This window comes from Lepisma saccharinum, chromosome 20 (assembly GCF_977018435.1).
Source record: "Lepisma saccharinum chromosome 20, izLepSacc3.1, whole genome shotgun sequence".
Classification (NCBI taxonomy): Eukaryota; Metazoa; Arthropoda; class Insecta; order Zygentoma; family Lepismatidae; genus Lepisma; species Lepisma saccharinum.
In genome coordinates, this window is record NC_139248.1 from 39,962,626 (window position 1) to 39,985,840 (window position 23,215).

The window sequence follows — 23,215 nt, forward strand, 5'->3', positions numbered from 1 at the left end:
GGGATTTTTGAAATGTCTCGGGAACATGCTGGGAAAATGTATCATAGGTTCAAGGAACTTGATATTAGTAATGCTTTGTAAATACTTGGTACATAACAAAATATTACTAGGCATTTGAAGACAAACATAAGTTTATAACAGACACATACCCCCCAAAGTTTTAGGTCTGCTAAACGTCACTTCATAAACTATTTGACGATTCCTTGCAGGTTAGCATGCAACTCCATTGTGACAAATGCATTTTATATCGCATGAGAAGACATTTAGAAATCAAGTTCACAAGTTTTCTACGGATGGGGAGCATTTAGTGAGCCATGGTCTATGAATTATTTCGTTTTGTTCCATTGCAATCCAACTCTCGCTACAGACGATTCTGTTATTATTGTGATAATTTATTTGAACTATTTTGTTTTATAGGTGTCTACATAATGTTGAAGCAACAGTTCATGATATTAATACACGGAATTCCTCAATTTAATTTCCTAACTCTCATTTTCACATGCACCGTTTAAAATCTATTTTATACCATGTCCTATTGAGCATTGTATATTGCGCTACCAATAAATTCACTGATTGGAACACGATTTGACTCGGGTATAAACAATACAAAGCGTAAAGAATTATTCATTATCAGCAGACATGGCTCTATTTTCCGCAAATGTTAGACCCATTCAGACAACAAGTGTGCAATGCATGCCATGAAAATAGGCAATGCCTGTGAATTAGTCACAACAGTCATCACTTTCAAAGAATTGAAGTCTGCATGATCGTACAATAAAGGTTGATTGAATAGGAGATGCATATGTGATTTTTATTGTTCGAAAACAGTTTGAAAAAATGTTTCATGCATCCGAATTATTTCAGAAACCAATTGATAAATTTATCTAGAGATCCGTAATTAGTTCAAGATAATGTAATTTTGCATACATTGCTTGCAATTACAAAAACTGGTTTTGCTGATCAAAGAAAAGCACACTGGTTACTGAATGAGAACCCAGACAAACTTTCAGAGAATATGAAAAAATATGCCACTGTTCTGTACATCTACATTAAACTGAAAATGTTGTTTGCTGAAATAATGTTCAATATGCACCTACTTTAAAATAATAATTGAAGAGTTCTTGTTTCTCCTACTTTATTTAATTTGTTTATTGATATCCATTGTTTTATTGAAGGTATTCGAACGAGTGACATTCTCATTGAAAATACAGGAGTAATATTTGCGTTTTACTACAAAGACTCTTACATACTGGATGCAATATAGTGATATTAGAACCAAACGTAAGCAATATACGTATAGTTACATAATAACGCAGGAATCGATCAAAATGTATTCCTAAAATACCAAATCGGCTACGTAGTTGTGTTATGCATCTTTGGTTTAAGTGACTAAAGCTATATCATTCAGTGTAAGACTTGAGTCTCCGAAGAAAATTAAAGTATGTTATAAATTAGTATAGCTCTTTTCCAGTCTTACGCTGGGCGCCCTATAAGCTGGCAATGGAAGTGGGGAGCGGGGATGCGACCAATCCAGCTTGATAAGAAACGCAGCAGCCAGTACAACGAGGTTCACGTAGTACTTTCTTCCGCCACGTTGTGTCTCACGGCGCCACTGCTGTTGTCTGGACGGTCTGAGGCGTAATCCTCGCTCCCCACTTCCCTTGCCAGAACTAGGACCGGCCGCCGTAAGAGTGGAAAAGACCTTTAATTTATGTTGAAAGATGTAATAATTCTAATAAGAAAGAAATTTTATTAATTTTTTCATGCTATATATTTTGAACGTTATTTTTGTTACCTAGTTGTGAAAATAAGCTCTGCTATAAGGTAGAATATCTCGCTAAAATAGCAACAATTCAACAAGAAGAGCCGAGAATTTGTTCCAAGAATTTCAGCCCAGCAGGGGCGGTGACAGGGTCTGGGCACGGGTGTGCGATTGCCCACCCAAAAAATCCTGTGCCCAACCGATTGCCCACCCAATCAAATTCACTAAAAATTTACACTTGGGGAAATGTGAATGAATGATTAAATATATGTATTATGGTGTTCACTCCATGTATATTTTACTTGTGAATATTATCCATATTATAAAAAGTTCACATGTTATCATTCAATAAAAAACTTCGCTGTCCTTTATCGAAACACTGATCTAGTGAATATGTTTACGAAAGTCAGAGTAAATAATACGTTGAATTGATTTTTTTTTTCAATTTCCTTACCTTTATCATTGGAAAGCGAGAGGAATTTCCAAACTCTTGAAACGAAAACTGTGAACTATTGCTGCCTTGTATGCTTAAACAGCCAGTAGGTTTAGTAGGCTTTATGGGAAGCGCAAAGTTATGCAGAATGTGGTCAAGATTAGATCAGGATGGTGAGCTTGAGAGCTGCAACTCCTGGCCTTCACTGGGACGATCCACCAAATTTCTTTTAAAATGTGCCACATAATGAAAAGAAATATATACATGAAATGTGGCAAAAGTATAGAAATTAACAGACAGTTAACTGTCTCTTAATAATTATTTTTCTTGGCCAGTTTGTAAATACTGTAAATATTGCGCACGGGGTGAGCTAGAGATGCCTGGGTACGCCTAATATATTCTCAAAAAATAAAATGAAAATGTAGAACTACCATTAAAATAATGAAAATAATATCCGTTGTATAAAGTAAAAAACTTCGTTTCATTTGAGATGCCTCCACCTCTCTCTCTTTCTCTTTCCCCAAAAAACAATTTGATATTGTTTACTATAGTAACCAGTAATAACGTGTTAAAAAATATATTTTTTCCTTTATAAATTGCACTTATCCCTTTCCCGAGGGCAGCCTCGATTGCTAATGCAACTATTCAACTTAAAAGGCTATCAGGAATGCTCTCTTCTCTTTCAAAGACAATTGTATCAATTTTCAGATTTTGCTTGCATCTTAACTCTACGGTTTAAAATGATGTATAACACATGTCATTAACTATCGAGTGACCAGGTGCAGCATAATATGTTATGAAGTAATGTGCATTAGAAAACGTTGCTAAACTGAATCTACAGATGTATTTCATGAAAGGGATTCAGCTGATAGTAACTGTAGAGATATAGCCTTCTATTTATAATTTTCAATTATTTTATTTCATTACTTAAATAATATAAATATCGACACAGTGATAAAGAATGTTCAGAGTCTATAATATTAAAATTTCATCTTCATATACCTAATAGTTTCTGCAAATGGAACATGGATTTACTATAATTAGGCTTGCATTGTCCAAATAGGCAACTGAAACTTCCCTTAAGCCTTAAGGCACCCCCAAATAAATTAGTTTGCCCACGCCTATGCTTACAACATCGCAAGTATAATTATTCTCTTGTATTTTGCCAAGATAAGACTCTCAAGTTGTTGTTTCCAATTCAAGTGACAACCAGGGCCTCCCCGATGGCGCAGTGGTAGCGTCGTTGCCTTGTAATCAAGGGGTCTCTGATTAGATACCTAGTGGAAGCCCATAGTGGTTCGGATCGCACTTTAAACTGTAGGTCCATTCCCAATTTGCCTTAATGTCCATGAAGTGGGCTTGAAACAACTCAAGTGCAACCTTGCTCCGCGTCTCTCAACGTCAGAGCGTTTGGTTGCATACATGCAGGTTAGATTTTCAGCGCTCATAGCGCAGAAACTAAGAGGTTTCGAGGTAATGTTTATGAGGAAAAGTTATTTGTTTTCATAAGATCTACCACCGCCCAACCGTTGTTGAATTTGTTGTAGGACAGCTTGTGCATATATATATATTGGGGGCAGGGGGGGGGGAGCCGTGTGTGCATGTAAAACTCACATACTGTTTTACATTTATACTGCCCACCCTAATTTATCTATATCCAGCTTCTGCCCACCTGGTCGAAAATTTCTGGCGCCGCCCCTGCAGCCCAGCTACCTATTGTTTGGTTTAAGAGAAGTCACTATAACCTTAAGTTAACCATGTAAGCAAAAGTCAAATAAGTAAATGAATAAATTACAAAAGTCTTTTGATATTATATACCTAGTAGAAGACATACGAGAAGGTGTCTTAAGGTTCAAGGAAAAGTGAAGAAATTCTCATGCATATTGTGTAGTGTTATATTGTTTGACCCTCGCTTTTGATTTTATTTAGTCTATTTGATTTCGCTTTCCTGTTATTTTGGCTAATCACGAAGATCAGGATGAGTAATGATAGGATGAAATTGATGAAGGGACTACCAAAAAGAATCCATGCCCAGGACGGTATTCGAACCCGGGACCCTGACGTCGTAGTGCGCTGTGCTAACCACTCCGCCACGGAGGTTAGTGGCATTACTTTTTCTAACTACTTCAAAATTAATACAATATATGTGAATCAGAACAGTGTACATTTTGCCATGGTTGAGAAATATAACAGATAGTCTTTATTTGGTTCACAAATACTTTATTGAAAACAATAAAATAAAGAAAAATGTTTGGGTTTTAACAGGCTCACGAGACATTTTGCAGAACAGACACACTAATATAACACAAAGTATGCACAAATTAGTGCCAACATTATTTTGTAATTTTTATCAACGTTGTCATTGTTGTCAAAAATAGGTTTAAAGGGGAAGAAAACCATAAACGTATTTCTAAAACACAAAGTATGCACAAATTAGTGCCAACAAATCTATTTATTTAACAAACGTAAGAAAACTTTATTACGTGAACGTAGTAAACTTTTATTTTGTAATTTTTATCAACGATGTCATTGTTGTCAAAAATAGGTTACAAGAAGAAGAAAACCATAAACGTGTTTCAAAAAATGGAGCGCGATAGAGAATTCTGACTTCATATTCAGAATCAGCACACCAAAAATAATCCATTTAAGAAAATCATTGTTTACCAGTGTAATGGAAGTTTAATTTCACTTTGAACTGAATTTCATAATACGGTTCAGTTGGATTAATTTGCGTTATTTTTGCTTCGAGTGCAAGGACCCTGAAAATAACATCTCGTCCTGCATGAACGGTTGGGTTGGCCTATGCGAGAAGAAACCATTTAGGTTGACTTAAGTAAACAGATTTGTATCCTCTGTTCCACTTTGGTTTATATTCTCCTCTCTGGAAATATTTGTCGAATTTGTGTTTCTCGAAGTTCATAGATTCTTTTCCCCCAGATCATGTTAGTTCCTAGGCTACTATACTGTTAAATGTTACCTATAAAATTTAACAGTCTGCCTGTTAACTTACAAAAAAGGAACGTAAACGGGTTTTCCATGGGCTGTGCCAGTTGAGAATCAAAGGTGCACCAGCACCAATTTGGAATATTAAACACAGGTGCACACCATTAACGTTGCTAAAAATGGACTGTGCTACAGCACTGAGATATGTAAGAAAGACACTTTCAAATTTCAGTTTGGATATTTTATCGTTCCTAAACGTTTTAAATTGCAGTATTGTGCGCCATAAATAAATTTTAAAAAGCAGAATCATTTCATTTATATTAGTTACGGTTAAATATGTACAAGTCGTTAACAATTCAAAACTGCCATGATTACTATTTGACGGCAGTTGTATGACAACCGATATGACTGTCTTATATAGGGTATCCCCTAGATTACATTACTTTGTACGTACATAATACCTCCAGATATATATGGCACATTTATTTATTACAACTCCCCCGTGGCGAACTGGTTAGCACATTGCGCTACGACGCCAGGGGTTCGGGGTTCCAATCCCTGCCTGGACATTAATGTTTGTGAGTGTCTGTTCATCATGTCATCACTCATCCCCATCTTCGCAAATTAGCTCAAGAAGTGGCACAAGGAGTGAAGTAAAATAAAGCAAATCAATCAATCAATCAAACAACATGTGTATATATTTATTTACATTATAGCATACTTACGACCTTTACATTACGTTACAGTAGATCGTTTGCACCTGTGTTTCTGTTCATGAACCCCCCCCCCCACACACACACATCAGTAGACTTTTCTCAGCACAGTAACTATGTCCGCTCACCGCAGCCATGGAGCAACAACTTACATACAAATTCGAGGGAGTGTTCATATGTGTCTCCCTTTTCGCACAACACGATTTCAACTTCGTGTTTTGACGTCAAACGCGGAATGCCTATGTTGTCAGAGTAGGTCTCTTAGGCTTCATTTATTAGCATAAATACACTGCGAATATATTATTTATTCTAAGAGAACTAAACGTAAAAACCTAACCCAAGAATTTAGTCATTTAGCCTATAGTTACTTTCAGTTCTTACGGCGGGCGCTCTAGAAGCTGGCAGGGGAAGTGGGGAGCGGGGAACATGCCGCTGACCAACCAGAGAACAGACCACCTAGCGGTGAAGCCGAGAGTTACTCAGTCGCGGGAGAAAGCTGCAACTCTAACCTCGTTCTGCACGTTGCTGTGTTGCCAATTCGTCGCGCTGCTGATGGTGTTTTGCCCCAGTGTTGATTCCCGTTTGTTATGAGCGGAATGTAGGAATAACATGCGTGGGAGTTATTGTTGTCGCGTCGTGTATTGCCTAACTGCATTGTTTCGTCGATCAACGTGTATGTGGCATGTGATGTGACGTTAATTTGTACACTCGTTATTCCATTGGGAGCTTTATGTTTATCAACGCAGCAAGTATCGTACGATAGCGAACAGGAAGGAGGTAGTTCGTAGCCAAGGCAGGAAAATAATCAATAGGGTTCATTAATATTTTCAAAAGGAAGCAGAAAACAGTGATCCCTTGGTAAGTGTGCACAAAGTGCAACAGAGAGTGTCGGAAGCTTGTGGAGTGAGTACGCGAACTGTGCAGCGTATTGTTAGGGAAGGCAAAGACAGTCTTGAGGCGCCGGGTTCCACGTCATTTTAATCACCGCGCAAACGAATTAAAAGGAACGGTATCACAAAGGCAATCGACGGTTGCGATAATGACATAATAAGAAGAATTATCCTCGGGTATTATGTGAAGGGTGAATATCCAACACTGAACAAGTTACGCTTTGATTTGCAAACACAAATAAGCTTTCAGTGGGGAGTTTCGTTGTGGAGGATACTGAAGTCTATGGGGAGCAAGTACAAAAAGAGCAACGACGGTAGACGATTTCTGATGGAAAGAGCCGATAAAGTTACAGCCAGAGTAACGTTTTTGCGAAAAATGCATCTTCTCAGAAATAAGGAACCTTTGCCCTATATCTTTTATATAGATGAAACGTAAACATCACAATTACGCTCCAATAAACAGAGAACAGGGGGTTTAAAAGTGTCCGTGGGTAATGGTGGCGCATTATTGTTTATCGCGTAGGTTCCAGTCAATCTGGTTTTCTACAGGAATGTACATTAGTTTTCAGGCCAAAGGCAAAATCGACGTCTGATGACTACCATACTGATATGAACGCTAAAATACTTTTATACACTTGATATCCGGTATTCTACTGACCACAAGATGGGGATAATACGCATACTCAGGCCATACGCGAACAATGGGATGTCTGTATTTCATGGTTCTTTCGATTTCAACTCACCTTTCCCGCTACTCTGGCAACGCTGCAGTCTCTCTCTCTAACCGGCCTGTCTCGCTTCGCTGGATAGGTCGTTTCCCCGTTCCCCACTTCCCCTGTCAGCTTCTAGAGCGCCCGCCGTAAGAACTGAAAAGAGCTATAAAAATGCAGGCATTCCGCGGTGACGTCAGAACGCAAGGTTGGAATCGCGTTGTGCGATAAGGAAGAACCGTTCTATGTGATCTTCAGAGCAGGAATGTGAACAGCGAATACGAAATTATTCTCAAGGAACCGAATTCTGACCAGTTCTGAATAAAGTCGCAGCAGGAGACATGAAAGTAGGGATGAGGGGACCTCTCTTACAACCTGTACAGTCAAGGAAACTTTTGGGCAATATTCTGTAACCACAGTACTTAAGAATGGAAGTAGACTGTGTTCTTTGCATAGGCCTACCCGTGTACATTCTAATCCTATTTGTTCTTCATCTTTTTGCATTGAGTGTTATGAAATCACTGACAATAGTGAGTTCAAATGAATCGGCAATAAAAGCGCATCCTTGTCTGTTTCGCTAGCAAGTTATCGGTTCACGGTAATCAATAATTGATTGGCAAGTGGAAGGAAGAAAGGGTTCAGTGTCGTTAGGAGCTAAAATGAAAAACAAATCTCGTTGTTTTGACAAAACTATGAAGCAACCATTTATTTCTCGTCCAGATGAAAGACCGATTTTTATTCCACATGTGTCTCTTTTGTTCCAATGCTCGAGCATAAAAAGAAACAGGTTTTAAAACTATCGGTAATAACGCTGTCGGCATGTTTGATGCAACAAAGGGTTCTGAAAGTCGCACTATGAATTGCGATTTTATAATGGATCCGTAAGTGGTCTTATGGACGCTGGACGTATCAGTGACGATATGAGACAGGAAATATCCCGACACATAAACGTTAAGGATTATTCATAGCTTTCTTACTCATGTACATGGCAATTCATGTTGTCTTTGTTGACGAACAAGCATGGGATCCTACATCTACATTAGAACTGATTTGATTCATTTCATGGCGGAAAGTACACTATTTCTCATACCTTCACGGTAGATTCTCAACCATGGACGACGTAAAATTCAACAATGCGGGTAACCGATCATAATGAATGATTCGTGCCATATCCAGGTTTAGAAATTAACTTCGTAGGAGAACATGCAATTTGTCTATTTTAATTTCAAGATACTGTCTAAACTACTATTTTTGTACAGCGATCAGCAGAAGTTTCGAGACATCGACATTTTATACTAGTCAACCCATATTACACCAAAACGTTGGTGGGTTTCCCATAGAGTTCGCCGAAATTTTAGTGTTGTCAGGTGCATAGCGGATATGTGTGAAATAAAATACAATATGAATATATTGTGCGTTTATAAGAGAAATAGTTTCATATTATATCGCTGATTACAAAATAGGAGGTTAAATTCTTTAACAATATATGCTTCACTAATTTCATATTTTCTCATTGGTGAGAAAGGTAAAGAACCTTTTTCTAATTAATTTTATTTTGTTTCATTTACTATGTCCAAGAACGGCATGCAAAGAAAAACCAGAAGAAATTAAGAATAAAATATACAGCATATTCCACGCTACGTGAAGTAAACTCACACATATCATGAATTATCTTGATGACGAGAACAAACACATCACTTATATATATATATATATATATATATATATATATATATATATATATATATATATATATCTTGCTTTATTTTCAATTTATCCTTTGGGAGAGGAGGGAAGGAGGAGACATTTAATATATTTTTTGTAAACATTCAATATGCTGACCAAGGCAGTCATTTAATTTTATTATAAAACATAAACTAAACTTAACGTTTCAACCTTCTAGCAATGTCTTATTCAGACTCTGCACCAAGTACAAATGTAACAAGATATAAAAACAGGACTACTTATATACACAAACATTACTCCCCTCCAGACTATTAGAAAGTTGTTCTGGAACACCCGACCTTGAAGAAGCAGTGCTGGATCGGGTGTAAGGACAACCATCCGTTAGTACACGGGCTGTGGCACGTAAAACTGGTGAAGCTCATAGTACTGTTTGGAAAGTTCTGAGGGAGCAGCAGCTGCACACTCACCATCCACAGTGTGTCCATGCCTTGGGTCCAGCTGATTTCCCACCCCGCGTCGTGTTTTGTGAATCGTTACTGCAGCCCTGTGTGCTCGACCCCCAGTTCCATGCCTGCGTGCTTTTCACTGATGAGTCCTGTTTTATGAGATGTTTCCATGTATGGGCCGATGAAAATCCTCGTGCCACAATTGTGAAGAGCCATCAAGACAGATTTGCTGTAAACATATGAGCGGAAATTGTCGGCGATCATTTGATAGCTCCGTATCTTTTACAGCCACGATTAACTGTACCAGTGTACACTATGTTTCTGACAGACATCATCCCCGTATTGATTACCATATTTTCTTTAGAGCCAATTTCTAGACCGTAACTTTATTTTTTTAATTCTCCTACAACGTTCTTCAAACTGCTCGTTCAACTTTTAGAATGTCTGCTGCGCAATGAGGACAGTTACCGACAAGTATGGTAATTAGAATCGTTTGAGGTGAGAGCTAGCAGATGGGTAGCCAGTCCAGCGCCAAGTAGGGCATTCCTACTAAAAATCCAGTTCCGTGTCATTCGGTCTTAACTAACTCTCTAGCATTTGCAACGTCCGGGCGCCGGAGCACTGCACTCTACACCCCGGAGCGGTGCAAAAGTGTACCCATATATGCTAGCTTGTAGCCAGCCGAAGACATGGATTCAAAGTATCTCAGGGCTTGCGGGGTTTAGTATGGAAAGGTCAAAGGTCAACTTGTAAAAATTTATTTATATTTATACACGCATGTAAATAACCAGTTTAGCACATACGCTCTTAAATCCTCCTCAGTGAGGTACCTGGGCAGTATTAGTATTCTTATCTAATTTAGGGGGGAACCAGCTAGTACAGGTAACCAAGAGGAACCTGGGTAGCCGTCACGTGCCACGCCGTCTGGGGACAACATGCGAAAGCGTCAATAGCGAGGGACGGGCCAAGGGGCCCGCGGTTTCACAAAGGTGTTGGTGTGAAAGGACGCCGCAAAGTCAATCCAGCTACGACAAGGGAACGGTTCGGTCCCTTGGCATGTCCAGTCAGTAGCAAAAGACGGCAAGGTACAAAGGGTAGGTCTGGAAGCACCCAGGAGACTTGGGCTTGGGCCGCCACGACCCAAGGGTAGCACATCAAGCTCTTATGGGGCAGACCAGGTAGGTAGGAAAACTGCTTTTCTTTTCTCCTCCTTCCTTCTCAAGGAAGCTATTGGATCCTGGTAGGGGAAACTTCCAGACTAGATCTGGGAACCAGGTCTTTCGCAGTCGGCATCTGGCAGTCGACTGAGCTCCGGGCCTCGCTGCTTTGTTTATATACTGTTTGGTGGCAGCACTGAGGCGGGTGGAGAAGATCGGAACTAAGCCGGCTGCAGCGTTGCAAACTCCTTTCAATTCACGAGATGCAACTCGTGCGTTATAAAATATCAAGTTTAGCATTGTAAAAACCACTAGCATGTGGCGATATAAACTTAACACTTGTGTGCTAAACTGAACACGTTACATTAAAGAAATTACAAGATAAAGAGATTCAACAATGCAAGTTACAAATTAAACAACAATTACTGCACAAAAGATAACTGAATGCGTAAACCACGCAGGGTATTTAGCATGCTTTCTTTAACCAAAACGTGTGTGCCATAACAATATATGCTTCCTGCTTAACAACAATGCACTCAAAATTAGATAAAAGATAAATCAAAAGCGTAAGCCTCGCAGGGCATTTCTCAAGCATTAATAATTATATATTAAAGAATATGGTTATCACGCAGGATAGCTAAATGTGATGACCACGCAGGGTCGTTACATATGCCCCTCTCTCGGGCAAAAATTTTGAGGAAAATTAAAAAGTTTAAATTTTCAGAAAATTTTTTGGTAAACCAGAGTCTATATCTCTTTTACTCTTCAATCACTAAGTCTTTTCTTCATTCACTATTTGTCTTCTCCGTTCGGGGGAACACCTGAAGAGACGAAGGTTGTCAAAATTCACTCGGTCGACTGGGTTCTTGGTCGTCGGGTTCAACAGCAGGGCAGTGTTGCTTCGAACATCCGAGGCGACATAGGGGCCAATGTATACCTCAAACAATTTGGCGATAGTCCTATTCTTTCGGGAACTTAACTTGTGATTCCTGACAAGAACCAAGTCACCTTCTTCTAATTGAAGAGCGTTTCTTTTTACCCTAATTCTTCTTTTCTTGCTTTTGGTGCTTTCCCTAGTCCTTGCCATGAATAGTTTCTGATTCCATTTAGATATTTGGGAATCTGCTTCATTGATGGGCCAATTGAAGTGGTCCAAAACTTCATTAGGCACAGGCCTGTTAAAGAATAACTCGGAGGGAGCGTAACCGGTCGTGTCGGAAACAGAGTTGTTTAGAAGCCAAGATATTTCGGTTAAGTATTTTGACCAGGACTGGTGCTCTCGATGACAGAATAGCCGGAGTAATCTTACTATTTCCTGATTCATCCGTTCGATGGTATTGCTGCTAGGATGATAAGCGGTGGTGAAATAATACTTTATTCCCTTTTTATCCAGATATTCCTTCCACAAGCCTGATGTGAACTGCGTTCCTCTGTCTGATAGAATGGCTCTGACTTTAGGAAAGTGGGTAAAATATCCATTCTCCATCACATTAATGATCTCTCTGGCCGTGCCTCGCCTCAGGGGATAGACAGAGACAAACTTCGTTCCTACATCAACCAAGGTGAAGACGTATTGATAACCCAAAGACATAGGTAACTTTCCAATTAGGTCGATGGACAAAAGTTCATGCGGGTCTTTCTGGTTAATGTGTAATTTGTCTTTGATGATCCCAAGTTTATCCATCTTGGTCTTCGCACAGGTCAGGCAATCTCTAATATGTCTGGCTACGTCTTGTTTTAATTTAGGCCAACAATATCTGTTCTTCACTCTTTTCAAAGTCTTAGCCATGCCAAAATGTCCTAACTCATCATGGTTCTCTCGTAAAACCTTATCTTTTAATTTCTTAGGAACACACAATTTCCAGGAGACTTCGTCGCCCGTAGTTTTTCTAAACAGGAGATTTCCGTACAACTGATACAACCTTCTCACCTTGGACTCAGCAGGGGAGTCTTCATCTTCCTTCTGTCTCAGTACTTCCAAGATGGAAAGGCAGAAAGAATCATGCTCTTGAGCTTGCACCCAATTCTCGACATTGTCTACTTCTCCTCTTTCCTGCCAAATGTAATTAACATGGAAAAAATTTGGTTCTTCATCTTCCTCACTGACTTCTGCAGGATAACGACTGAGTACATCTGGCACTACGTTTTCCTTTCCCTGTATATAGATAATTTCGAATGAGTAGGATTGTAATTTGAGAGACCATCTAGTGAGGCGACAGTTCCAATTTCTAGAATTTTGGAGCCAGACCAATCCCCGGTGATCTGTATATATCTTGAAATGTCTTCCTCGGAGATAAATTTCGAATTTACTTACACCAAAAAGTATGGCTAGGCATTCCAGCTCATGGATGGAGTAATGCACTTCATTATTCTTCAGTTTTCTGCTCGCATACTGGATTACAACCTTTTCTTCATCTAGTTCTTGGAAAAGGACACAGCCTAATCCTTTTGTGGAAGCATCGCACTGTATGCAAAACTCTTGATTTAAATCAGGCTGAGCTAGAGCAGGAGCGGTTACTAATTCTTGCTTGAGCAGGTCGAAAGCTGATTGTTGAAAAGTACTCCAAGTCCACTTAGCACTTTTGGAAAGCAATTTCAGCAAAGGTTCTGTTTTAGCCGAAAAATCCTTTATAAATTTTCGCCTCCAATTGGCTAGTCCTAAAAACTTCCGAATATCTTTCTTGTTCTTTGGCAAGGGAAAATTCAAGATGGCTTCATTCTTTTTCGGGTCTATTTTTATCTGGTCACCCGAGATCACATGTCCTAAATACACTAGTTCACTCTTTACAAAATTGCACTTTCGAAGTTTTACTTTTAGTCCTACTTCTTCTAGTCTGAGTAATACTGCTTTTATGTGTTGAAGGTGGTTGCTGAAATCTGCATCAAAGATTAGAAGATCATCTATGTAAACTGCCAAATAATTTTCTGTTTCAGGGCCAAAAACTTGATGCATGACAGATACGAAAGTAGATACAGCGTTAGATAAACCATACGGCATCTTTAAAAATTCGTATTGGCGACCTTTGTATGAAAACGCAGTATACCTTCGGCATTCTGGCTTCAAAGGAATTTGCAAATAGCTTGAGACCAGGTCCAAACTCGTGAAAAACCGTGCTTGTTTAAACTTCTGTAAGGATTCATCAATGGGTGGAACCGAACTTTTGGGAACTATCATCAATGCATTCAATTGTCTAAAATCCAGGCATGGTCTCACACTTCCATCAGGTTTGTCCACGACTAGCAATGGATTCAGGTATGGTGATACAGATGGTTGAATAATGTTCCAGGTCTTCCATAAGCTGAGCTCTTCCTCTAGAGCTGCCCTTTTTGAAAGCGGTACTGGATACGGCGCACGATGAACTGGCTCATTACTCTTCAGAAGGATTTCACACTCTGCACTTTCCATTGTTCCGGGCTTCTCTGAGAATACTTCCAAAAATTGAATCAGCACGTTTAACAACTCCTGCTTCTGGGAATCTTTTAGAATATCTACTGTGTCGACCATCTCCCTGAGGTCCGCGGGTTTATACATCCATTTCTTGTCTCTCTCTTGGACATTTTGGATATACCTCACAAGTTCAATATCCAGTGGATTCTTTTCCTCATGTTCAGGAGTTTTCCCGAAATTCAACTTTACAGAGTTTTTCCTGAAATTTATCTCTGCCTCGTGCTGCCTCAAAAATGGCATGCCCAAAAGAAGATCCGTACTAAATCCCTTCAACATAAATACTTCAGTACTGAAAGTCATTCCACCTATTTGTAGCTCTACTGGCCTACTTCCAAAAACTCGCTTTCTGTGGGTACCAGAGAAATCAACTAATCTTATTTCTGGAACCTTTTGTACCTGAATGCCTGGTATTTGATACTTTAGTTTAGTCCAGACATTATGACTTAGAATTGAACATTCGCTTCCGGTATCAATTATACAGTTTATCGATATATCCATTAATTTTGCAGACACTGCTGGTGATTTGTAACTGGTCTTAGAGGCTCGTGCAGATTTCAGATCACTTTGCAAATTTATTTCCTCTGTTTCGGACAATTGAAAATTTACTTTTAGTTCCTGGATAGATCTTAGTGGTCGCTCCTCCGAGGCCCCTTGCCTAAATGGGAACGAAGCACCTAGACAAGGCTCTAGTTTGTTTGACTAGACTGTGACCTTTGGTTATGCAGGAAGTCCCGGGTTGTCTCTAGGGCTTCCTCTTGCTCAGAGGTCAAGTCTTCTCTGGTTGGTGACTGCCTTCTAGTCTGTTCTGCACCCCGAGGTGAGTATCGTCTAGGGGAACTCCCATCCTGATAATTCCTTATATCAGGGAAGCTTCGACCTCTTTCTGGATAAGGTCGATTAAAGTTCCTCTGACCATCCTGTTGGCTGCGGTCCGCTCCTCTCCAGCCTTGTCTTCTATAAAACTTTGGAGTCCTCGCAGCATTCCTTTCTCTACCGCTGGTTCTGGTCTCGATGTTGCGGACTTTGAAGCTCTTATTATTTATTCCAGACTCTTTACTCTTGGGGTCTTCCTTATTTCTCCAGGCATCGGGATCGTCATAGATGTCGAAGTCTTTGAGAAAACTGGTCAATTCATCAACTGATCTTGGAGCATGCGCAAGGCAGAGGTTCCGGATACGATTCGGCAGCTGTCCTATTATTAGATTCAGCACTTCACTTTCGCTGAAATTGTCACTCAAGTTTCGATAGGCAGCGTAGATGCTCCAAGCGAAGCTCTCCATATTCTCGTGGACTGGGCGAAAATATCGTCGATTTCTTACGGCAGTTAACTGTCTCTGTTTGGCTTTCTCAGAGGCAAACTCCTCCTTAAATCTTAGGCAAAAGTCGGCATAGTTGACAAAACTATCTATGTTTCCCGCCAGCCAATGTTCCGCCTTGCCTGCAAATACTCTAGGAAGTAACTCAAGTCTATAGTGCTCAGGTATCTGCATAAGCTCGAAACTGACATTGAGCTCTCTAAGGTACTTCTCTGCCGATTGGGCCTCGATATCGCCTTTGAATTTTGGTATGTGGGCGATATCAGCCATCCTAGGCATCTTGAAATCGGCTCTACGTTGAGCAGGAGATCCATCAGAACTGTCTCCCTCTCTAGGCCGCTTGCCTCTACCTGTTCGAACTGTTCTTTCGACGGAGTAGGGACTTTGCACTACTCTAGGAGGTTCAAAGGTGACCGCTTCCGGGTTTAAGCTTCCACCCCGTTCAATAGAATCCGGGAGTACATCTGAAGTGGCTTCGGTTTGCAACTGCAGTCTTTGAAACTTATCCTGCAGCTCACCTACTCTTCTAATTATAGTTCCAGTTTGTTCATGGATCTCTTTTCGAAGGGACACTTCCAGTCTCTTGGTCTCTTCACGGAGAGAGCTCACTTTTTCTCCAGCAGTTGTTACAACTTCTTCCCGGAGATTCCGCGTCAATGCGTCGGCAGCCTCCTTCTGCTCTCGTACAGTTTTTTCCATCTGCTCGGTCCTTTCACCAAGGGTTTTTACCACAGAACTCATTGCTTCAACAGAGACCTCTATCTGTTTAACCCTCTCGGGATCGTCACTTTCAGTTTCTTTCCTAGTAACTTCCCCTCTAGACTGGACCAGTTCTAAGCAGGTATCTAGATTCCTCTTCATCTGTTCATGCTCTCTTTCTATCTCTCCACGCCACTCAGCTAAGGGCTCTAGTTGTTCTTCTACTACCCTTACTACCTCCTGTAGGCAAGAGATCTTCTCCAACTCTTCTCTAACACTTTCTCGTTGGTCAACCTTAAGCTGAGAGAAAAACGTTCGCAACTCCTCCCTACTTTTCTCGGCTTCTAGCTGCCTTCTTTCATTCTCTGCCTCTTTTTCTTTGTTTCTCTTTTCTTCCTCTTCTTCCCTTTCTTTCTTTCTCTTTTCTTCCTCTTCTTCCTTTTCTTTCTTTCTCTTTTCTTCCTGACTTTCCACCAGGACACGGAGAACTTCTAACTCCCTTTCTCTTTTCTCTTCAGCTTCTCTCTTCTCCATCTCCCTTTTCTCTTCAAGAGACTTTATCAGTGTCCTAAACTGATGTACCTCTTCTTTCCTTTTAGCTTCTTCTTCTGCTTTCTCTCTTGCCCTTTTAGCTTCTTCTTCTGCTTTCTCTCTTGCCCTTTTAGCTTCTTCTTCTGCTTTCTCTCTTGCCCTTTTAGCTTCTTCTTCTGCTTTCTCTCTTGCCCTTTTAGCTTCTTCTTCTGCTTTCTCCTCTTTAATACGGGCTGTCTCCTCTTCCTTCTCAAGGAGTCTCCTCTCCTCCATGGATTCGACCACCTGTCTCAGCTCTATCAACTCTTTCTTACGAGTTTTCTCTAATTGAGCAGTTTCCCTTTTCCTTTGCTTTTCATCAATCTGTCTACGCTCTTCCTCTTCTTTCTTACGTTCCTCTTTATCTTTCATTAACCACTCCAGCAGCCAATGGTCGGATTGGGTCTTACTTGGAAGACTTGGTTCAAGCAGGGACGCTACCAAGGGTGCGGATAAGCATGTTTTACACCTAGCCTCTGCATCAGTCTCTGAGGTCTCTTCTTGCCCCTCACATCTCAAATGGAAATTCTTGAGACACTGGAAACATTGGAAGGACTCCATCTCGGCTCCAGAATCATCACAGCATGCGAACCCAGTCTCACCTTCCATGGTTTTTCTCCCTCTGCTCCGTAGACTCATTCCGGACGTTTCTTTTTCCATTTTGTCACAATCGTATATGTCACAACACTTTACCTTCGTGAATTCTGTATGGTTTCTCCGAAAACACTTCACTATCTTCGTGAATTCAATGGACGAACACTGTCAATAACTCTTGCACTACAACCAGTGAGCCACTTCTAGTCCATATACGGCTTCACCACGTAACTAATCTGACCCCACGTTTTACAAGTCGAGCCCTGTGTTTTTGCAAATCGGGCCCCACGTTGGGCGCCAAAAACTTTTGCAACGTCCGGGCGCCGGAGCACTGCACACTACACCCCGGAGCGGTGCAAAAGTGTACCCATATATGCTAGCTTGTAGCCAGCCGAAGACATGGACTCAAAGTATCTCAGGGCTTGCGGAGTTTAGTATGGAAAGGTCAAAGGTCAACTTGTAAAAATTTATTTATATTTATACACGCATGTAAATAACCAGTTTAGCACATACGCTCTTAAATCCTCCTCAGTGAGGTACCTGGGCAGTATTAGTATTCTTATCTAATTTAGGGGGGAACCAACTAGTACAGGTAACCAAGAGGAACCTGGGTAGCCGTCACGTGCCACGCCGTCTGGGGACAACATGCGAAAGCGTCAATAGCGAGGGACGGGCCAAGGGGCCCGCGGTTTCACAAAGGTGTTGGTGTGAAAGGACGCCGCAAAGTCAATCCAGCTACGACAAGGGAACGGTTCGGTCCCTTGGCATGTCCAGTCAGTAGCAAAAGACGGCAAGGTACAAAGGGTAGGTCTGGAAGCACCCAGGAGACTTGGGCTTGGGCCGCCACGACCCAAGGGTAGCACATCAAGCTCTTATGGGGCAGACCAGGTAGGTAGGAAAACTGCTTTTCTTTTCTCCTCCTTCCTTCTCAAGGAAGCTATTGGATCCTAGTAGGGGAAACTTCCAGACTAGATCTGGGAACCAGGTCTTTCGCAGTCGGCATCTGGCAGTCGACTGAGCTCCGGGCCTCGCTGCTTTGTTTATATACTGTTTGGTGGCAGCACTGAGGCGGGTGGAGAAGATCGGAACTAAGCCGGCTGCAGCGTTGCAAACTCCTTTCAATTCACGAGATGCAACTCGTGCGTTATAAAATATCAAGTTTAGCATTGTAAAAACCACTAGCATGTGGCGATATAAACTTAACACTTGTGTGCTAAACTGAACACGTTACATTAAAGAAATTACAAGATAAAGAGATTCAACAATGCAAGTTACAAATTAAACAACAATTACTGCACAAAAGATAACTGAATGCGTAAACCACGCAGGGTATTTAGCATGCTTTCTTTAACCAAAACGTGTGTGCCATAACAATATATGCTTCCTGCTTAACAACAATGCACTCAAAATTAGATAAAAGATAAATCAAAAGCGTAAGCCTCGCAGGGCATTTCTCAAGCATTAATAATTATATATTAAAGAATATGGTTATCACGCAGGATAGCTAAATGTGATGACCACGCAGGGTCGTTACACATTCCTAAACACGAAGGTGTATTGCTGCATCAACACAAGCCTTCCATCTGTCCCTAGTTTGGGCAAGATCAATCTAATCTTTTCAGTCCTTACCAATTATCTTTAAGTCCATCTTCACGTTATCCCTCCATCTTCGTCTTTGCCTTCCTACAGGTCTCTTATCACCAGGTTTCCCAACAGAAATCCTGTAAATTTTTCTTTCCTCTCCTATTCGTGCCACATGGCCTGCCCAACTAAGTCTTCTACACCTTATATTATAAAAACAGTTTCGTCATAAATAATCATATTTGAAAACTAATTAAAAAAGTTGGCCTACTGCGTAAATAACTTACATGTGATGGGAGATGTGAACTACACTCCAACGTTCAACCAAGCAGTTCTTTAGAATTATAAGTCATTCATTGATATTTTAAACCCTCTTTTTCAAATAACATTTTGTAATAGTTTACACACATGCTATTAGAGTTCACATTATTAATCAACATAGCTTTCAACGTTCTTGTCGCTTGTCCACAAATTATTCATGTACGAACACACTCGCTTAGCGAGGACATATGCTCCAAGTAACTAGAGAAGATACTTCAATATTTTAAGAAAACAGGATTGTTTTATTGGTTTGGTGTTTTAAGTCAACTTTATGCACAGTAAGGCTAATCTAGACTGGACCTACAGTTTACAGTGGTATCCGAAGAACTACTATCTATGTGCCTCCACCGCGTATCATTGATTACAAGGCGCTGACGATACCACTGTGCCATCGGGAAGGTTCCTAAGAAAATAGGAATATGACACACTGTTGACATTTGAATGTGAAATAATTTCTACCCTACAATGGCAGGACAGGACAGGACAGAAGTTTGCTTCTTTGTTCAAGTTTCGGCAACATTAGTGATGGCCTTTTTTTCCCCTGTCTTGCTTTCATTTTGTTTTTGGCATTGTCGCCTTTCTCACTACTGTCGTGCTAATAGGCCATTCAACATTTTATTACATTGCAGGAGTTATACTAGAATGAGGATAAGTAGCTAGACCTGATCAGTTCTTTCTATTACATATATTTGCTTTTGAATTTCTTCTGCCCTTGTCCTAAATGGTTTAGAATTTATTTGTTGTATATTGAACATCATATTGCAACGGCAATCCGTTGGAATGCTGTGAAGTTAAGACGCTGGGTGGTTTATGTTACATTAAGCCGGTTGCGGTATGTATTTTCTTATGTGCCTTTCTGCTATGTATATTTGTTAATTTTAAGTTAACCTAGTCTCGGCATGTCATAAATCCGCCTTCTAGGATCCCTTTGACCGATGTTGTTGATGGTTGGGTTGATATGATGTGGGAGTTTCGCCCGAAATTTTATCCTTTCTCATTGCATGTAGTCGTACAACGTTTCTTGGTCCAGTATTTCGCGAATTTACGTGTTGGAGGCAAATCGATCGGCACCAGATATTATTCTTAGCGTTTTTTTTGTACACGTTGTAGTGGTTTTGCTGTGAAGGTGCGCTATGCTGTAAGACCACGCTTGCATAAGTCAGAATTGTTCTGATTGACAAGCGTTGTTCTGTTTCTAGTTGTAATGTGGCATTTTTTAAACAACGAGTACAACTGTCCAAGACCTTGTTTCCCTTATAAGCCTATGCTAACTTTTCGATGTGTTCCTTATAAGTAAGGCCTTCATCTAGTAGTAATCCTAAATCGGTTGTTTTTGTTTCTTGTGGAATATTGTGTCCTGCTAGCCTTAAGTTTAAAGGATGTCTTTTCTTTCTGTTTGTGAAAAGGAAGGATGCGCTTCTATATGTATTCATTCTTCGTCTCCATTTTTCTGTCCAGTTTCTGTACTCTCGCAAGTACCTCTGCATTTTGAAGCATGCCACAGTTAAGTGAATACTGTTTGTAAAGATGGCGGTGCCATCCGCAGACACCGATAATATAGTCGTGGGAAGATAGGCATATCCGCCGTAGATATGGCGTATGAAATTAGTGATAGTATTGACCCTTGCGGAACACCTGCAGTAATGCTTTTATAGTTCACAGTAATTGTGGAGAAGGTGTATTGTTGCAGTAATGCTATGCGGATAAGTGGTTGTCACAAAAATGGAAGTCCCGTTTTACATTTACAAATATCAAAAAGGGACTGTCCCAGCTAACTGTCTGGCCACAATAATGAATACGTGGCAAACATAAATTGTACAAGCAACAATACAATCTTTCGCTGTCTGGCAACGGCTATTCTGTTTAATCTGTAACATTGAATAGAGTAGTTGCGGGATTGTGTGTTTTTCATTCGTGAAAAATAAGTAATATAAAGAAGTCAGCGGGTCTGGTCTGAAAACAGGAAAAGAAAAGGTAATAAAAAAGTCAATGTTGTTAGAATAAATGCAAAAATTAGTGTGATGTTTAGGACACTAACGTAGTCAGTTAGATACATCATAAAAGACAAAATGTTGTTAGTAGTACAAAAAATAGAGGTGCATTTGTTTGTGACTTATCTGAACCTATTGTTCCAATAATTAGTATTAGTAATAATGACGAGAAACGAATCATATCAGTTGATTACAATGGCGTTAATGGTGAGAGGGATGATATTTGTAGAATTTCTTGATTTAGAACTTCCATTGCGAATATTCTTGTCAATGGCTGTAACCAACTCTTCAGCAGAGCCCTCATTGTTGCTCCTTAAGAGAACCAATAATTATTTACGATCATTTATGCCGTAAGATCGACTGACAAATTTTGACATCCATTTCAAGAATTGTGACAATACCTAATAACGTTACTACGGAGACATTACCGCCGAACTTACAACAAAGATAGCACAGCTCAAAATAATCCTAGCCTGACTGGTATTTGTCCTGTATGATGCACATCACATGTGTTGTTGTTGTTGTTATTATTATTAATATTATAATTATTATTATTATTATTATTATTATTAATGCTGTTATACCGTGGTTTCATAAATAATTGAGTGATTATTGCAAGTAAAGTATTGAACTTACGTTAATGAAACCAGTCCAGAACGAACAAGGAAGTCAAACAGATTTTTTTACGCCTACAAATGTTTAATCTGTGCGCCACGGGTGACACGGCACACACATCGATGCGATAGTATAGTTCTTGCCATACTCGCATCAACATGTATTTAATGAAACCCTACAAGAAGAAATCACACCTGGTGTTAGGTACCGTGATCATGAGGACCAAAACATTGCTCAAAACACTGTGAGTGATGTGGGTGATTTGAGTGTCGCCTTGCAGGAGGGAAGTTAACTCTCAGCTTATTTACACGCACAAGCTGTTTGCGTTCCTCGATTATTCTGGACTGATTTCATTAACGAAAGTTTAAGAGTTTACTTGCAATATTTTTTCTAACCCCTCAATTATTTATGAAACAACGGTATAGTTGGTGGTACAGTATATTCATTTAAAAATAAGTGACTGAAATTTTTTTGTCTAGGGATGCCATGTAACTAAATTCTCTCCTGCCTCATGAATGCATTTTGGGGACCTTTCCGATGGCGCAGTGGTAGCGTCGTAATCAAGGGGTCCCAGGTTTCATACCCGGTGGAGGCACATAGTGGTTCGGATCCCTTTTTAAACAGTAGGTCGTCTCGATTAGTCTTACTGTGCATAAAGTGGACTTAAAACACCAACTCAATCAATCAATCATGAATGCATTTTCGAATCTCTTAAGTATGCTGAGAATACTTACTCATGGACGCAGTGAGCGGCCGTTAGCACATATCTGTCGTTGATTAGCGAACCTCCGCACTCCAGCTCCTTGTGCACTCGTATGGCTACCATCCATGGGTATTTATTTGGCTTCCCTTCCGCCGACCCCACCACTCTGGGCGCTGTGGTGATTATGCCGCATGCTGGGGGAGACGAAATCAAGGTTATTCATTGTATAAAACTTTTGTCTATTCTAAATACCCATGCAAATATTGAATTCGATCTTCATTCTACTAACCAGTGAGTAAGCAGAAAACAAATCGGAATAATTTTGACTGTTATAATTGTTTTTATAAGCTATAGGCGCTCCCCCAACATACAAGCATACAAATACTTGCATATCTTATCTACATCTATCTCTTTGTATGTATGCAGGGTGTATCAGAAGTGATAGCGCAAATTGAAACGGTGAAATGTTCACCATAGTAAAAGGAAAAAAGTCTCAGTAAACATGGGGTCTCATGTTTTGACCACTTCAGTTTGCCCTATCACCTCTGGTACACCCTGTATACGTATATGTAGAGGTAAAGGTGGTATTACGAGCCCCCATTTTGTTTTGTATTTTTTAAAATTTGATTTTTTACTT

At 40.1% G+C, this 23,215-nt stretch overlaps 1 protein-coding gene across 1 annotated transcript in view; it reads right to left on the reverse strand.

The window, feature by feature from the left end:
• LOC146003241 (coagulation factor IX-like) overlaps positions 1–23,215 on the reverse strand; it is a 108,122-nt gene that overhangs the window by 60,287 nt on the left and 24,620 nt on the right. Inside the window, exon 3 of the mRNA XM_083141416.1 lies at positions 22,610–22,772. Coding sequence (XP_082997542.1) covers positions 22,610–22,772 — 163 coding nt within the window. The remainder of the gene's footprint in view (positions 1–22,609; positions 22,773–23,215) is intronic.